The sequence below is a fragment of the Xiphias gladius genome, chromosome 7 (assembly GCF_016859285.1).
Source record: "Xiphias gladius isolate SHS-SW01 ecotype Sanya breed wild chromosome 7, ASM1685928v1, whole genome shotgun sequence".
NCBI lineage: Eukaryota > Metazoa > Chordata > Actinopteri > Istiophoriformes > Xiphiidae > Xiphias > Xiphias gladius.
The window spans coordinates 29030-46500 of record NC_053406.1 but is presented as its reverse complement, the minus strand read 5'-3'; the positions used below and the strand labels follow the sequence as shown (position 1 = coordinate 46500).

The 17471-nt window shown below is 38.4% G+C and overlaps 1 protein-coding gene across 1 annotated transcript in view; it reads left to right on the top strand.

Moving 5' to 3' along the window:
• nlk2 (nemo-like kinase, type 2) overlaps positions 1-16980 on the top strand; it is a 29907-nt gene extending 12927 nt beyond the window's left edge. The window contains exons 5-11 of the mRNA XM_040131187.1: positions 896-981; positions 2027-2236; positions 7398-7499; positions 8205-8291; positions 9765-9963; positions 15044-15137; positions 15759-16980. Of these exons, the coding sequence (XP_039987121.1) occupies positions 896-981; positions 2027-2236; positions 7398-7499; positions 8205-8291; positions 9765-9963; positions 15044-15137; positions 15759-15813 (833 nt within the window). The 3' untranslated portion in view covers positions 15814-16980. The remainder of the gene's footprint in view (positions 1-895; positions 982-2026; positions 2237-7397; positions 7500-8204; positions 8292-9764; positions 9964-15043; positions 15138-15758) is intronic.
• The last annotated feature ends 491 nt before the right edge of the window (positions 16981-17471 follow it).

Here is a 17471-nt window from a genome sequence, read left to right as displayed (position 1 = left end):
GAGAAAAATGTAACAGGAAGTAGTTAGAAGCACTCTGTACACCTTCACAATGCTGTAGATCAAACTATTTACTTTGAATTACTTTGATGTGGCTGCTGTCCTCATGTACAACTTCAATCCAAACAATGATAATAATATCATCATAATAATTTTTTATTCTTTAATCAATTCTAATCCCTTCTTTTCTAGTTAAGTTGCTGTCAGTGAAACTCAATATTTCTTGTAGATGTTTCAAATTAAATGCCTATTAGGAACACAAGGGATTACTGTATATCCTTTGAACCACTGGAAGACTTAGTCTGATATATCTGTGCAGGAAATGTTGAGTTTCTTTGACGGTAGTTTAATAGCAATCAAAGAAAGGCAAAGTTGTTTGTTTGTGCTGGCTATTATCCTTTGAGAATCAACTCTTATTTGAATACCAGCTTTTATTTTAGAATTTATGGTGCAAGTAACTAAGTTTTTTTTATTATTATTTGTATTAAGCAAATAATTATGACCCCAAATAGCTTCAGTATACAAAATAAGTTAAGTAACAAATCTTTGCTAATCCAATATTTTTCTATCCCATGGGACTTGTGGCAGAGATGCCCTTGTCTTCAGTGTAGAAGTCAGACAGTGTTGATAGACATCGTGCGCCCACCCTTGGCATAATTACACGACTGTAGTGGTGCTGAATAAAATGTGATGTTCTGTCTAACAATGTATGACACAAATTCATTAAAAGTTATACATTATTACAAATATATGAGCATGATCAGTTTAACTCCTGTGCAAGAGCCTGTAATTGTCAGCACACTCACTCAACCTGTTTGTTGCATGAATGATATCGTGTGATATCTGATGTAATCTTCTCTTCTGTTGTCTCTTCCTCCTCCACCATCCTTACCACCAGGGCTTAAATACCTTCATTCTGCTGGTATTCTACACCGAGACATTAAGCCGGGCAACCTCCTGGTCAACAGCAACTGTGTGCTCAAGGTGTGTGGTACAGCCTATGTGGCTACCCTGTTTCATGACAGCTGAAGATATCAGAGAGAAAGTCAGATCCACATCCAACTTGAGGACAACATCACAATAGCAGAAGCCACTGTAACTTTACTGATGTAAATCCTAACTTTGAAGTTCTTGTTCAGACCATGTCAGAAGGGATTGGTTTCAGCTCAATGTTACTTTTATAGGGAGTAGCTGATGGTGTCTACATTTTATTGTAAGGTTCTTTATTTAGTCTACCATAGACACATGGGAAACACAAACTTGTGGTACAAAAACCAATGTTCATTTCATAATTGAAAATGATGACAAAAAAATTACAGCTTTTTTCTGTTATTTTTATTCAGTGAGTAAACACTAAACAGTGAAGTGAAATATGAAGAAACAGATCCCATGCATGTATAGTTCTAGTATCTTTTGAAATGTGTTGACATGTTACACCTGTGGTTGTAGAAAAATGACATAGTCAAGGTATAAATTGTTGCTGCCTGTGCTTTCAGTGCCTCCACTGTCAGTGTTTTTTTTTGCTGTCTGCCATAGTGTCATTTTAGATACTGCCATTAAGAGTCACCAATGTTCAAATCCTACATAGGGTCTTTAACTATGTACACGAATAACAGGCATAACTATGGAGTTTAATCAATACCTCTTTGACACAGTGTCAACAAACTAAATTTTACAGACTTTACAAACATATGAGTTTTTGCAAAGCCTGTGCTGTTCTTCAGGACAGATCTAGAGCAAACTCAGACACAATGGGTAAAGTCCATCCGCCCTTATGAACATGTGCTATTGTTTAAATAGGACAGAATAAATGGTGCTGTTAATATACATAGGTGGACTGCTTAGTATAGTCTGTGTGTGAAACATAATGTAGCACTTGTTGTGCCATATGAGCAACACAGACACTGGTTGTTTCCATTGAAGCAGGAGAGACAACTGTTCTTATGAAGAAAAACCTTACAGCTGTCAGATTAAAAAGAGAAGATAAGATTAGAGCAGTTGTAGTAACGTCTAAATGACTGTCTTCCAGATTTGTGATTTTGGCTTGGCCCGAGTGGAGGAATCAGACGAGTCAAGGCACATGACTCAGGAAGTCGTGACACAGTACTACCGAGCTCCAGAGATCCTCATGGGGAGTCGCCACTACTCCAACTCCATCGATATCTGGTCTGTGGGCTGCATCTTCGCTGAGCTGCTGGGGAGACGCATCCTTTTCCAAGCCCAAAGTCCCATTCAGCAGGTAACACCTATTCTCGTAAAACAAGATGACATGAGTAACTTTATTCATCTCCTTCTTATTCAACTTGAAGGGAACGTTGTGGCCAAGATGCTTGATAAACATAGTGAAATAAATATATACACAGCATAAAAATATTTTATATACATGCACACTAAAATAAACTAAAATAATCTAATAGTGGTTGGGACCTTATTTACAGCTCAGACCTTAAGTATTTGGACAGTTACACATTTTTTGTGTAGCTTCAGCACATTTGATCTGAAATAAAATAATGGATATTATACATCAATATAGAAAGAACTGTGAGGGAGATATAGCCCTTTTAACACAACTTGCCTGAATTGCCCCAAAAGTAATTGGACACTGGGCTACTAAATGTTTTTCAGGCATTGTGAATCTGTTCATGCACAAAAGAGCTCACACGTGGCTCAGAGCTGCTTGGACGGTTGAGAATTGCCATTTAGAATGAGGTGGAGTGTCTGTCAATATGAGGAGTAAATATAAAAGAAGATAAAAAGAAGGCTCAAAAAAGAAAAGATCAATCAGAAAGACATCAAAGGTCCTCGGTTTGCCAAAATCAACAGTTGGGTACATTCTAAAAAAGGAGGTGCACATAGAAAATGTCAAACAAGCTGGTAGACCGAGGAACACAAGTCTTGTGGATGAGTGGAAAATCATTTGCGTGGGGAAGAAAAACCCCTTTATGAGTGCACAGCAAGTCAAAAATGCTCTCCAAAATGTAAGCGCACATGTTTCCTTGTCAACAATCAAGAGAAGACTTCATGATCATAACTGCAGAGGATTCACCACAAGATGCAAACTCCTGGTGAACCTCAAAAACAGAAAGGCCAGGGCTGCAGTTAAAAAAAAACTCCAACCTCCACCTCCATCAAATTATGGAAAGAGGAAACTGTGAGAAAAAAGGAACAGCTCATGACCCAAAGCTACTACCTCATCTGTTAAACGTGGTGGTTCTAATATGGCTTGGGCATGGGAAATTATTGATGGTTTCACTGCTGATGGAAACAATGGGTTGAATACAGAGGTATACAGGACCTTTCTGTAAGCTCAGATTCCACCAAATACATCAAAGCAGCCAAACAGCTTCTCATGGTAAAGGTGGATTATCCTTTACTGGCTGAATCAAGCACCAGATCTCAGTCTGACACAGCAGCATTTCACTTGGTGAAGACCAGACTAAAGGCAAAGACCCCACAACAAGCTAGAGCTGAAGGAGGCTGCAGTGAAGGCCAGGGAGAGCATCACCAGGGAAGATGTAAAGTGTCTGATGATGTTGATGGGTATAAGACCTGAGGCAGCCATTGACTGCAAAGGATTTTTGATGATTATGTTTGACCCTTATGTGTATCCGTCCAGTTACTATGGACCCCATAAACTTTGTGTACTGTGTAAAAAAGGCTATATATCCCACAAAGTTCTTTCTTAGGAGATACGCTATACATTATTCAGATTTATACAAATAAAAAAAAATGTGTTCATATAATATACACAGATTTGCAGAGTGCACAACATATATGTCCTGTATTTTACAGAGCATGTCTATAATGAAGGAGCACAGTCTTGTACCCATCATCCCTCAACCACACCAGTAGTGCAAACTACAAGATGAACCTTTCTGGGCCTTTCCTGGAGTAGTCGGGTTTTGTATTTAGAGAAGAAAGAAAGGGGGAAATAATAAATTAAAGAAGGGAGGTTTAGAAATTAATGAACCTCTACAGATTATACTTCTGACAGAAATCAACCATTGAGCATGGTCAGTCGGGGCAGAATCCCTCAATCTAAGTAATAGTGCTCATGTCATCCTCTCCACTGATGCCAAAAAGGGCTACCAGAGGGTTGGGTTCTAAGTCAAAATTGAGGATTAGAGATAAGATTTGGAAAGATCCCTCCTTTATTTTTCTAGGCTAGGACACTTCCAGAACATATGGATAAGGGAAGCCTCATTTGTCACAGCAGGGGCTCACATTTGGGTAAATATGAGATAATTTGGCTTTGGACACATGAGCCCAGTGCATAACCTTAAACTGTAACAGATAGTGATAGGCACAGGGGGATGTTTAATTAACCATCTTGAAGTGTGAATCCAATTTGTTGTCCGACAATGAAAGGTTTAGATCCTGTTCGCAGGCAGGTAATTTTGTCCAGAGGGGCACGTCTTATACCAGCCCGCCTTTCTTCTTGCCAGCCTGGTATCTGAGAGCAGAGAAAGTGTCTGGTTTGCATGTGACTGAGCATGTGACTGAATTTGGTCAGTTGAACTTTTCAGAAAGTGGCTCAAATGATGCAAAGCTGTTGTTGATAAAAAGATCTTTGAAACGTGCAATTCCCCTTCTGTGCCATTCTTGAAATGCATGATCAAGTAAAAAGTTTGGAAGAAATGGTTGAATAGAATGGGAGTCATGTTTTCGTGTTTCTGAACTAGACCCATACTTTTATGCTGTGCCAGACAACCGTATTATAAACTGATTTATTTAGGGGGAAGGGGAGTGGTAATCCAAGCAGTGCTGGACTGGAAAGGTTTTTGACAGAATTCCCCTCCATTGACACCCATGATGGAGGGTTTGTAATTAAAGTAAGAATAAAAAATATAAGACAGTGTATATTAGCTGCCCAGTAATAAAACTGGAAATTAGGCAGTGCCATGCCTCTGTCATTTTTAGATTTTTGAAGATGGATTTTCTTTAGTCGAGTGCGCCTGCCCCTCCATATGTCTGATGATATAGTGTGTAGAGACACTTTATCTAGAGTCTAGAGAGGCAGAAAAGAATTTAGGGAATGAAGGTTTGTATAGATTGAAAAAGATGTAAAACTTTTTGACAGAGTTAATTTAGCCCATCGTAGATAGGGTTGACCTCTGTGTTAGGCTCTGTTTCACATTAACAGAGTAAGGGAATTTTCTTTTAAAAGACAATGATGTTTTCTGGTGACTGTAATACCAAAGTAAGTAAATTGATTTTTCACAATCTTAAAGGGGAGATTGGTATACTCTGATGTAAGTGCCTCTCCATTCACAGGGAAAAGTTAACTTTTGTGTAAATTTAGTTTGTATCCTGAGAACTGGCTGATTTGGGGGAGTAATGACAGTATGGGGTTAGAGAGTTATCTGGGCTTGATATGAAAAGCAAAAGATCATCCGCATAAAGAGACGATTTATGCTCAACTCCTTTCCTCCAAAACCCAGAAATATCCTCACAACTACAGAATGCATTTGCTAGATCAAAAGATATTGGCTTAAAGGGCACCCTTAACGAGTTCCTTGTTGGAGGTTGAAAGGTTGTGACTGTTGAGAGTTGGTGAGGACTGAAAAAGTATGGCACAAATATATTAATTTTAGCCACGTGATAAAACAAGGTTCAAAGTCGAATATTTCTAAAACTGCAAATAAGTGCATCCACTCCACACAGTCAAACGCTTTCTCCATGTTTAGGGAAAGGACAAATTCAGGAATCGCATCTGCGGGTGAGTACAAAATACCAAATAGACGACGTGTATTACAATAGGAGTGCCGGTTTTTAACAAAGCCAGTTTTATCTGTGGATATGGTTGATAATAGAATGCTCTCCAATCTACGGGGCCAGAATTTCAGCCAAAATTTTGACATCAGTGTTTAATAAGGAGATTGGTCTACAGGAAGAGCATTTGGCTGGATCTTTGCCTTTCTTTGCCACAAGAGTGATACACGCTACATTGAATGATGTTGGACATTTACCTTGCTTAAAAGAATCAGATGGCACTGAGCTTAGTTAAGGTGAAAGCAATGAAGAAAATTATAAAAAAATTCCGCAGGAAGCTTGTCAGGTCCAGGGGATTTTCTAGATTGCAGTGAACAGATAGCTACAGCTATTTCCTCTTTTGATGTGTGCTCATCTAGTCTCATTTTGTTGTTAGGGGAAAGTTTGGGAATGATTAAATGATTTAAGAAATTCTCCAAAATAGCCAAAATGTTATCATTTGGGAATTCAGAAGTGTAAAGTTGGGAATAGAAATTCCCGTCATTACTTTTGGAGTGATCTGAGATGAGATTGCCATCATCCATTTGAATTTTTTTGGTACCACTTTGCTTTGAATCCTCTCAACCAGTTGGTTAACATCTTACCAGATTTGTCACTGTAGGTATAAAACGAACTCTTGCTCTTCAAAAGTTGGCGTTCAATTGACTGTGTCAAGAGTAGGTTAAATTTAGTTTGGAATTCCCGTTGCTTTTTATATACTTCTGGATTTATAACCTGAGTGTATTGCTGATCTATTTCTTTAATTTGATTGACTAGGTCTAGTTGTTCCTTATGGGCCCTCTTTTTCATATTCACGTCGTGGGAAATAATTTTTTCACTTAAGGTAGGCTTTGAAAGCATCCCAAACAATCAAGCTGGAGATTTCAGTTGAGCTATCTGTATAAAAGTCATTATCTGACAGTAGGGTCAAATTAAAATGCCACTGTTTTTTTATTTGAGGAAGGTCAGGAAGGGTCATAGATAGTACAACAGGGGTGCGGTCGGATATCACAAACTCTATATTTTCTCTGTTGACTCCTGTTGTCTTGGTCAGTTCAGGATGATGAACAGTAGTTCAGAATACTGTTACTACAACAGTAGTTATTCATACGTTTCCATAGCTTTTATTTTGCTATTTTTTTCCAGCACTCTCAATGTTCCATCGTGAAACTGAAAACTTCCTGCACAGATGTTTGACATTAAAAGCTCAGCTCAAAGAACATAATCCCTCCTGCTCCTGGTTGGATTTTAATTTGAAATGTCTGCAGCAAGTGTTGAGTTTAATTGAGGACAACGTAAAACAGAGTGGTGAGTGTGGCGTGACTATCAGTGGAAATGGACTGTCTGGGAAGATTGAAGGGGACAGAAGAAAATCCATCAAAAACAGTTTTTACTCATCTTGGCCGTTATTGCCATTAAATGGCTTATATTTGTGAATTTACAGAAGAATACAGTTACAGTATAAGAAATAGTAGGACAAATGGGGGTGCAAATTATTGGTAAAAGCACATGGTGCCAGTTACAGTCTTCCAAATTGCAGCCAATGAATAAAAATACTGTGCAGAAAGTGCTTGTATGTCAAAAATGCAGTCTCAATCTGCTGTCTGTAATGTGTGCGGGTGTGTGGTTTTGGCCCTTTTGGTTTCTAGCTTGACTTAATCACTGACCTGTTGGGGACTCCCTCTATGGAGGCGATGAGGACGGCGTGTGAAGGCGCTCGTGCACACATTCTCAGAGGACCTCACAAACAGGTACCCAGTCTAATTTTGTGTCCTTCTGAAAATATGAAATGAACCAGGGATTTCTGTTTTGCAAATAGCATCTAACTGCTCATCATTGTAGGTAAAACAATGTAGATAGAACATGAGCCAAAGAATCTGTACATTGGCAGAGAATCACAAGCTACCCTGGATTTCAGAGGGAACTTGAGCTCTCTAATTTGTGTTAATGACAACGTGGTCCTGTGGGTGGGGACCAGGGTGTACAGTTGGTGTCACCTAGCCGTGGCATCTCTTTGGAAGTTCTTTCAGTGATTTAGTTCTTCCTGTGACTAATGATGAAAACTTTAAAAAAGAACCAAAAGAAGTTTTAATGTTTTAAGTGTCAATGATGTGTTTACCTTTAAGGTGACCCTTGAAGTTTTCTTGTAATCAAACATTTTACATGACAGTGTCTTTCATCAAAACACATTGTGTGTAACCATAAGACCTAACAAACATAAGTATTTTTTATATTTATCATTTAACATTTGCAAAGCTGATGATTAACTTTTAGAAACCACACATCAAAGTCTACACCAGCTTCCCCTCATTCTACCCACACATCACTGTGTTTTGATGCAAATTTTTAAGAAACACAGTCAATTAAAAGATAAGATTTGACATGTGTATATGTAAAATATAGTTGAAGCTGAAAGAGACGGGAAGATGGTTGATGTTATGTTGTTTTGTCTGCAGCCATCCCTTCCTGTTCTCTACACACTGTCCAGCCAAGCAACCCATGAAGCTGTCCATCTCCTCTGCAGGATGCTGGTGTTTGATCCAGTGAGACCTTCTCTTACACATTGTTTTTTCATTACGTTTTGTTAACGAATGAAAGTGAGTCACTAAGATGTGTGTACGTTATTGATATGATATGTGCTGTACAACACGGTATTCACAGCATATCATTACAACAGTGTTTTTGAAGCAACCACCAAATGAAAACAGATGAGACTGGCTTGACTACAGTGTGCAAAAGATTCACATTTTGATTTGATTTATGGCCAAATGTCTCACCAGCGTTTTAGTTTGTACTGACCATGACCATTCAAAGAATGACATAAATCTACTCTAAAGTTTCTTTCTGTAATTTTAGCTATGCTGACAAAGGCACATTTAGACAGCCTGTAACATCTGAAGTTGAATCAGTCCTTTTTCCCATGTCATTTCCATCTTCCTCTAGTCTCCTGTCTCCTTTTACTGTCACCTGTTTAAGAGAAAAAGCACAAAACTGTGCTTGGGTAAGTCCAGAACAAAGATATCAATGAACAGTTTACCTGAAGCAAATGGTAAGATTCACAGAAGCTGGTAGAGTGTGATATTTGGGGTTTTTTGGCTAGTTACCTTATAGTAGCAGTCAAGGCAGCAACATATTATTTGTTTCTATTTTATTTCAGTATTCATTCGCCAGATCTGTTTGATAAAAACTAACCTAATAGTCAGACAGAAAAAGATGGCTATTGTGTGGCTTGTTTTTTAAAGGTTCAGTGTGACATATCCTGCCTCTGAATCAGGCCTTTAGTCTCCTCATCCTAGTCAGCCTGTAGGTAATAGGACAAATATGTCTGTTTTGACAACACACAGTACAGATGGATCTCTGTAGGTATTAGAGAGTGAACATAATCTCTCCAAATAATGCAAAATAATCAAAAGGAAATTTCCCCCCCTCTGAAATATGCCTGGTCATTTCACTTCATGCATCACGCTGGTATTATTATGACAAACCTAAACTTATACCTACATAAGCTGCAGGGGTGGGGTGAAGCCCATCAGCATCCACAGAGCTGCCAAAGGAATGTGCCCAGTTCATTCATTCAGGGTCATTAATATCCCCTCATTTATCAGCAGCTGCCTATTCAAAAAGTGGCACTGGAATGTCATTAATTTAACAATTACCAGTTTCACCTCAAATGTACATATTGATGACTAAAGTGAAACTATTATTCCGTTAAGATTTTATGGTTTAAAATATAGTTAATCTTCTTCAGTGGTTTATGCTTTGCTTTAATTAGTTAAAATGGTTAAATTTAGTAGTGTCATATAATATGGGAATGTTTACATTTTGAGTGAAGTCAAGGGAAAGCCCAAAGAAAATACTGGCAATGCTTGGGAGGGCCTGTGAAAAATAATGTTTAGCCCCCCTCCCCACCAAATTTATTTTTACAAACCTTTCTTTGAATTCTTTTGACATGTATTCTGAGGCTAAGACGAATGTACAATGTAGTTACTAGTCTAACTTGTGTGTGTGGTCTCTAGTCAAAGAGGATTTCAGCAAAGGATGCCCTGGCTCACCCTTACCTGGACGAGGGTCGACTGCGCTACCACACATGCATGTGCAAATGCTGCTACACCACATCCTCTGGCCGTGTTTACACCAGTGACTTTGAGCCCGTCACTAATCTCAAGTTTGATGATGGCTTTGAGAAGAACCTGAGCTCTGTGAGACAGGTCAAAGGTATGTTTATCTGCTGCTGCCCTTTATTTTTGCTCAAAAATCTTTTAATACAGCATCGACAAAGGGATTTCAAAAAGAGCTGTTGTTGACCCTTATGATTCTTTCATTAATAACAAAATGGCAGTCTGTTTGGTTCACATTCACTAAACAACATAATCTGCCAGAGTGGGCCTGTAGAATATTCCTATTTTTTCCCCCGTTTTGTTTAATGAGATGAGACATGTGAGACAAGACAAGACAGACCTTAATACACTGGGTGACATGACATGGATTGGATGGATTGACAGGACAGGGCAAACCATGCATTGGATATAAAAAAAAAACATGTATGTATTAGATTTGTGTGTATTGTGTGTATTAGAAAAGATGCAGGGCAGTCTGTTGTGTAGGATTCCTGTTTATGCATTCCTGTGTATGTTGTCTTCTTTTTCTTTCCTTATTTATTTATTTACTTTTTTTGTTTGTTCTTTTGTTTTCTGATTAACCCCCCCTCCCCCCCTCCAAATGTTCCTTTACACTTATCTACACGTGAGTGTGTATGTAACATTTGGGGGGGGGGGGGTTTTAAACACTCACGTGTATGTGAGTGTAAAGCAACATTTTGGGGGGGGGGTATAAACAGAACACAAAAAAGAAAACCAAAAAAGTAAATAAATGAATAAGGAAAGAAAAAGAAGACAACAAGGAAAGGAAAAGAAGAGGAGCAAAAGAAAAAAAGGTGTCTTGTGATGTCCCAGGTCTGGCTGCTTTATGGTTGTTTTTTCCAGTTTTAATTTTCTCTTTATTTCCAGATTTTTCTAGCATCTTTTGTAAGCTTCGTGAGGGAGGGAGGGAGGGTGGGTGCACTCCGTTGCCCATTAACCCACCCTGAACAGCCCCTAGATTAAATGGGAGAAAGCCTGTTCTTGTGGGGGAGAGAGGTTTTTCCCTCCTTCTTTTTCTTCCCTTTTTTTTTTTTTTAAACGGAAAGAGGAGAGAAAAAATTAATTAAATAAATAAATAAATATAAAAATAACAGTAACAATAATTATAATAGTAGCAGCAAATAGTGATAATAATAATAACAGGAAAATACTGATAATAGTGATAATATTAAAAGCGGCTATGCAGGACCCTTGTTTTTTAAAGAAAATCCTGCACAGTGTACCTGCAAAGGATAAGTTGTTATTGTTATAATAGTCATCACCACCAATAATAATGGTGATGATAACAACAGCAACAATGCGAGCTTCGACAACAGCAAGAGCAAACTTAATCATGCCATTACTGACAATAACATTTTGTTATCAAAAGACAGTAATAATGAGAATAATAGTGTGTTAATAGTTAATAATAGTGTGTCTATTAAAGAGGAATCTAGTTATTATGAAATTAGGAGGGAGAAAAAAAGGAATTTTTAGGGGGTAGGTATCAGGAGTGTGGAGAGTGTTGTGCTGTGTATGCCATTCAGGAAGCAATGCAGTGAGGATTGGCTCCCATGCTTTCGGGAACTGATGTATTTTGTGGTTAATAGATGCAGTATTTTTTTCCATTGTTATGTGTTCTATAAAGAGGTCTATCCATAGTGCAATGTTTAATTTTTCCTGATTTTCCAGTTTAGGAGGATGGTTTCTTGGTGACAGTTAGAGCGATGAGTACTTCTTTTGTGCTATTATTGGGGAGTGTGACTGATCAGAAGTTACCTAACAAGCAGATTAAGAGGGAGAGTGGAATCTGGCAGTCTGATAGTCAACCTAAAGTTGACCTTATATGTTATGACTGATTTGAGTGATTTTATGACTGGAAAAAAAAGTTTTGTTGCCTATTCTGTATTTGTGAGTCAGTTCTTCAGAAGGAATGAAAGCTGAGTTTTGGATTATGTGTTGGAGCTGTGTGATATCTTTGTCTGTCCCATTGATTTTTTTTTTTTTTTTTTTTTGCCCTGAAAGAAATCCAGATATAGATGTAAAAGTAAAAGTTTGGTGCATCGAGACTTCAGAGATTTTTTTGTTTTTGTAATGTGTGCGTTTTAATCCTAGATTTTTATACATATAGTATATATAATCGCTCTCTCCAAATAGAATCAAAAGCCTATTTAAAATCAATAAAACATGCAATAAATTATACATTTGTTTTTTTGGTGTACTTGATGATTAATTAGAGTTTTTAGAGGGTAAACATAGTCAGTAGTGCAATGATTTGGTAAGAAGCCAATTTGCCCTTTACTCATGGCCTTGTGCTCCATAAGGAAGGCCAGCATTTGGGCATTGATAATGCTACAAAACATCTTACTGCTCAAATTCCTCAGTAAATGTTAGCATTATGTCTCCACTCTTACACTATGCATTAGGGAAATAAGCCCCCAGCTCCAGATCTCAGGAAAGCAACCTGACTGAAGAACGAGATTGAACGACTGAAGCAGGGCCTCCCTCAGTCAATACAATCTAAGTCATGGCGTAGGCGACTACAGTAGTCCCAAGAGCTAAACAATATGTGAACCTCCCCAAAGAATACCTAGAGCCACTAGGGCTCCCTTAATTAACAAAAGAACAAAGAAAATTTCTTGATTCAGATATAACCATGGAGGAACTTGGAGAGGTAATTAATGTCCCTGAAGGGGAGGTGTCAGGGCCTGATGGCTTCAAAGCAGAGTTCTTCAAGAGCTTTGCAACAGAGCTAGCTCCATCTATGTTAGAGGTGTATAAAGAGACGCTAGCGAGGGTTACACTGCTGTCAACTTTGAGGCAGGCACTGACCAGACTTGTCCCTAAAAAGGGGTAAAACCCAGGTGACTGTAACAATTACCGCCAAATTTCTTTAATGCATGTGGATGTTAAAATTATTTATACGATCCTAGCAAACCGGTTAAACAAGGTAATTACATCTCTTATCCAACTGATCAGGTAGGATTTATTCGTAGTCGTAGCTCCTTGGATGATATAAGATGCTTATATCATATGGTCAGTAGCTGAGGTCCAGTCCCCGGTAGCCGCTATTTCTTTAAGATGAAAAGGTGTTCGATATGGTTGAATGGGGCTATCATTTCAAAATTTTAGTGGTGTATAGGGTTGCCAGCACCTTTAAAAGATGGATTCAGTTACTATAGCACCCATAGGCTACAGTGAGAACCAATGAGCATATTTCTTAATATTTTGCACTGGGGAGGGGAACAGCGCAGGACTTTCCCCGCTCTCCTATGTTTTTCATTTGTTTAGCTATAGAACCGTTAGTGGCTGCCATAAGTGGGGAGACTGACTTCCATGGTGTCTTGGCAGGTGGGGTGGTGCATAAGTATATGCTTTATTCAGATGTAAACAGCTTATTGCCCTTCTACAGCCTTCCGACCAGGTGCATTTCAGTGGCTTAAGCAAGGTATCATATAACTAGGCATCTTATTCCCCCCTCAGCTGAAAGACCTGGGTAAAGTTCATTTTAATCCATTATTACACAAAATTGCAGTTGATGTTAATAGATGGGTGGGAATGGCTGGGAAGGTTAATGTCCTAAAAATGAATTGCGTGCCCAAACCTTATCCATTCTATTCCAATGTGGGTTCCCCTTTTGTATTTCAGATAGTTTGACAGGATAACAAAGACATTTATTTGGAAAGGTAAACGACCCTGATTACATCCCAGTAAACTACAAAGAACAGTTGATAGAGGGGGTCTGGGAGAACCAAAGATGTTGTTTTACTACTCTTTCAATCTAAGAAACCTGGCCCAATTGTCACTGCCTCCTTAGAGGGCCCCTCCCTGGTATTGTACTGAGTAGTCTGTTCTTGCCCCACTGTCACCTCTGCAAAGTCTGACTATCATCTGGCCAGAGAGGTTAAAGCACATCAATAATTGCTCACCTAATATTAATGTGGATTCAAGTTGCCCGGATGTTTAGTTTGGATCTGTATCTAAACGTTTCTTGGAGTATTTGGCTGAATCCAAAGTTATGTATTGATAAATCCCCGTAGGTTTGGAAGGATTGGCTGGAAAAGGGCATTGTTACATTGGGAGAATTTTTATCATAATGATAGAATGAAATCTTTTGAGAACTTTACACAACAATTTGGAATTCCCAGGTCTCAATTTTTCAGATTTCTGCAGCTTCGTCATCCGCTATCAGGGATTTTTGGAACTAGTACACCGGCCCCAAAAGCGTTGGAGTTATTAGATAACGTACTAATAAATTATGGAGAAGGTCATGAGGCATCTGTGTATTATTCCATGATGATTCAGAGACTGGTCAATGGGGTGTTATTAGCTCTTAAGACGATATAGGAAAGAGATCTGAATCTGAATTTGGATGATGAGAACATTAAAACAATGTCAAGGGATGCAAAAGTACGCCTCATTTAGTTTAAGATTATGCATTGCTTCCTTCCTAACAATTATGATAGGCAGACAGATTCTGAGGGCACTCCCTCAGTCCAAGAATGGACTGCAGAGATGGCAAGAGTGGCAGTATTTAAAATGGTGTCCTGTAAACGGTTTAGAAGAATGGATATATATATTAAAAAACAGGGCAAATACTTAACCGTTTTTGGAAAACTCCTGACATGGACCTTGCCTTACTAGGTGGGGAGTTGCACTTTTTGTGTTTAATCTCTTAATTTATGTATGGACAAAACACATACTTGTTTTGCACTTTTCTGTTTTGCGATGGTTTATTGGTTGACTTTTGTGTTGTTTTAAATATCTGTGCCTGCTGCATATAATGGACTGTATTTATGTTGACATCCAAGGCCAAATGTATAAGTAGTGATGATGAGTTGTGGAGTTAAGGGCAAGGGGTTTGAATGTATATTTAGTGATTAATACATATTATTTTGTACTTTGTTTAAGAAATAATAAAAACTGTTAATCACAAAAAAAAATAATTGATGGCTGCTTCCTCCCTATCTGACAAAGCCCTACAGTTGGATTTAAAAAGCATTTTGATACATCAGTCTTTTTGGTGATGGCAGTTGATGTAAGTATGAGAAATGTCTTCTAAAGAATTTGAAAGAGGAGTTGTGACTATAGTTTAAAGTAAGTAAGAATCAGTGGTCAGCCAAGGGGAGAACTGGTTTCCTAATCTTTCTCTGCTGCTGTGTGTTTTTCCCTCACAGAGATCATCCATCAGTTCATTTTGGAACAGCAGAAGGGGAGTCGAGTGCCACTCTGCATTAACCCTCAGTCAGCTGCTTTCAAAAGCTTTATCAGGTAGGACGCTCTTTAGTTAATAAGAGAACAATATGAAACATTTTACATCTGGACATTGTGTACATGTGTTGATAACAATATATACAACATAATAATCCGACAGGTTCAGATTTGTAGGAAGGTGTAATGTTTTTACTTCTGATGGAGCTAGGCTAGCAGTTTCTCTGCTTCCAGTTTTTGTGATAAGATAGACTAACATCCACATCCCCGCTACAGACACACTAAACTGATGTCAGTGTTGTCTGAATCTGGGGGAGACATCACATCTCTTTTTAAAGTGTGAAGTTTGTTCCTGCTGCTGCTAGTTTTTTTTAAAGCTATCTGGCTCCAGCATGTCATTGCTAACACTCATGCCAATCAATCAAGTATTAAGTTTAAAATTCCCAGTATGTAAAACTGTAATTACAAATCTCGTAAATGCAGCTTTTAAAGAGGTATTTCAAACCTTTAAGGTCATTCAGTTGGGATAATTGTATTTATTTGAGAATGAAATTCCAACATCTTTTTTTTTAACATTTGTGGGACTGCTACACATTTAACCAAGTAAGAAGTGTCTTTAGCTAGCAGACCCATGAATGCATAATATTAAGTTCACCCACTTGTTGGCCTCCTGTTGAACAGCTCCACAGTGGCTCAGCCCTCTGAAATGCCTCCATCTCCGCTAGTGTGGGAATAGCTGCTGCTGTGTGTCCTCATCTTTCCCAACTGACAAGCTGCTAAACTGGGAACAAGAATGCGTCTCATCGTCTTCTATCATCTGTGTAGCATTTCACTGGAGAGTAGGACTCACAGGTCTGCTGTGTGTATGGCAACATATGAAGCAAACGAAGAGAAATCCACTGATAACTGTTTTACAGAGTGTATTAGAGGGTTTGGTATGCAAATAAATGAGACAAAAGCTCGATAGACCAAATCAGAATGTTTGAAACAAACCCATCTGCTCACTTCCAGGTAGATTAGATTTAACAAGTATATAATGAAGTACATTTGTTTTGCTATATATTAATACAAATAAAAAAAAAGTCTATTTTAAAATTTCACCAATCACAAATGGATTCATTTCCCATACAATTAGGCTACTCTGCCTTATTACACTCACGTTTACCTCTGCACTGGTTAATTCAGTTCAACTTTACTTCTTATTCAGACAATCGATTGTAATTGTGTTGATAGACGCAACATTTTCTAACTGAAAGCTCCCCATATTTTATAAAAACATTTTAACTTATTAAAAATGAGGCATGTCTCCTTGTGTGTCACCTTGTGTCCCCCATTTGGCCATAGTTTTACTTATGTAACAGCTCATTTGCCAAAGATGAGGAGCCTCATGTATAAATGATGCATTAAGATTGTTTGCAGATCTGCACAGTTTGGCTGAACATTTTCTACATTATGTTCAGTTTGACATGTCAGGCCACATTGTAAAGGTTTAGTGTGTATGGACAGGGCCGGCTCTAGCTATTTTGCTGCCCAAGGCGAGATTAGGATTTGTTTGTCTTACAAAAAGCAGTGTAGTCGGGGTCACATTTCAGATATCTGTGAGTTGTTAATAGCTCCACTAAAGAATGAGTTTCCCCTCTAAACTTCTCACATGGTTTCATTTCAGTACATGTTCAAATGATCCAATATCTCACCAAAAATCAAATATTAGAGAAAAAGTCCAAAAATGAAAACAGAATTGTTTATCAGAACCTTGTTTTTTCTTCTTCCCTCTCCCGTCTCAGTACCTCTCAGGTTTATTTGATGTCCCTATATATAAAACTGCATATAAAGTAGTTCAAACTAGCTCCACCTCCAGCAGCTACAACAATAACAAGCTGCTTACACACTGATGCTTCAGCATTTATCCTCTAATGATGTCATATATAACAATATATGACTTTTACTTGAAATGGAGTATTTCTACATTGCTGTACTGGTACTTTTACTTATGTAAATGTTATGAATACTTCTTCCACCGCTGCTTGCCATTCATTCAGGCTGTTTTTGTTGATGATGATGTTACTGTAACCATGAATAATAAAATTATGTTAGTGGGATATTCCGCTCTTGTGGTGCCCAACTGACATTCTGCGCCCTGGGCAACCGCCTATGTTGCCTATGCCAAGAGCCGGCCCTGTGTTTGGAACAAACTAGGCTGTCAGATGTTTTTTCTGATCATGTTCCTACCTGTTCCAATTGGCCTGTCTTAAAGGAGGGGGGGTGAGCAGCCTGCCATTATAGCCCCCTCCTGGCTGACCCAACCCTAACAACTGTTGGATGTTGGAAAGGTGAGGGGGGATGTTCAGACACTTAAGTGCTAGCAAACAATTAACACATTAGGCACTACAGGGG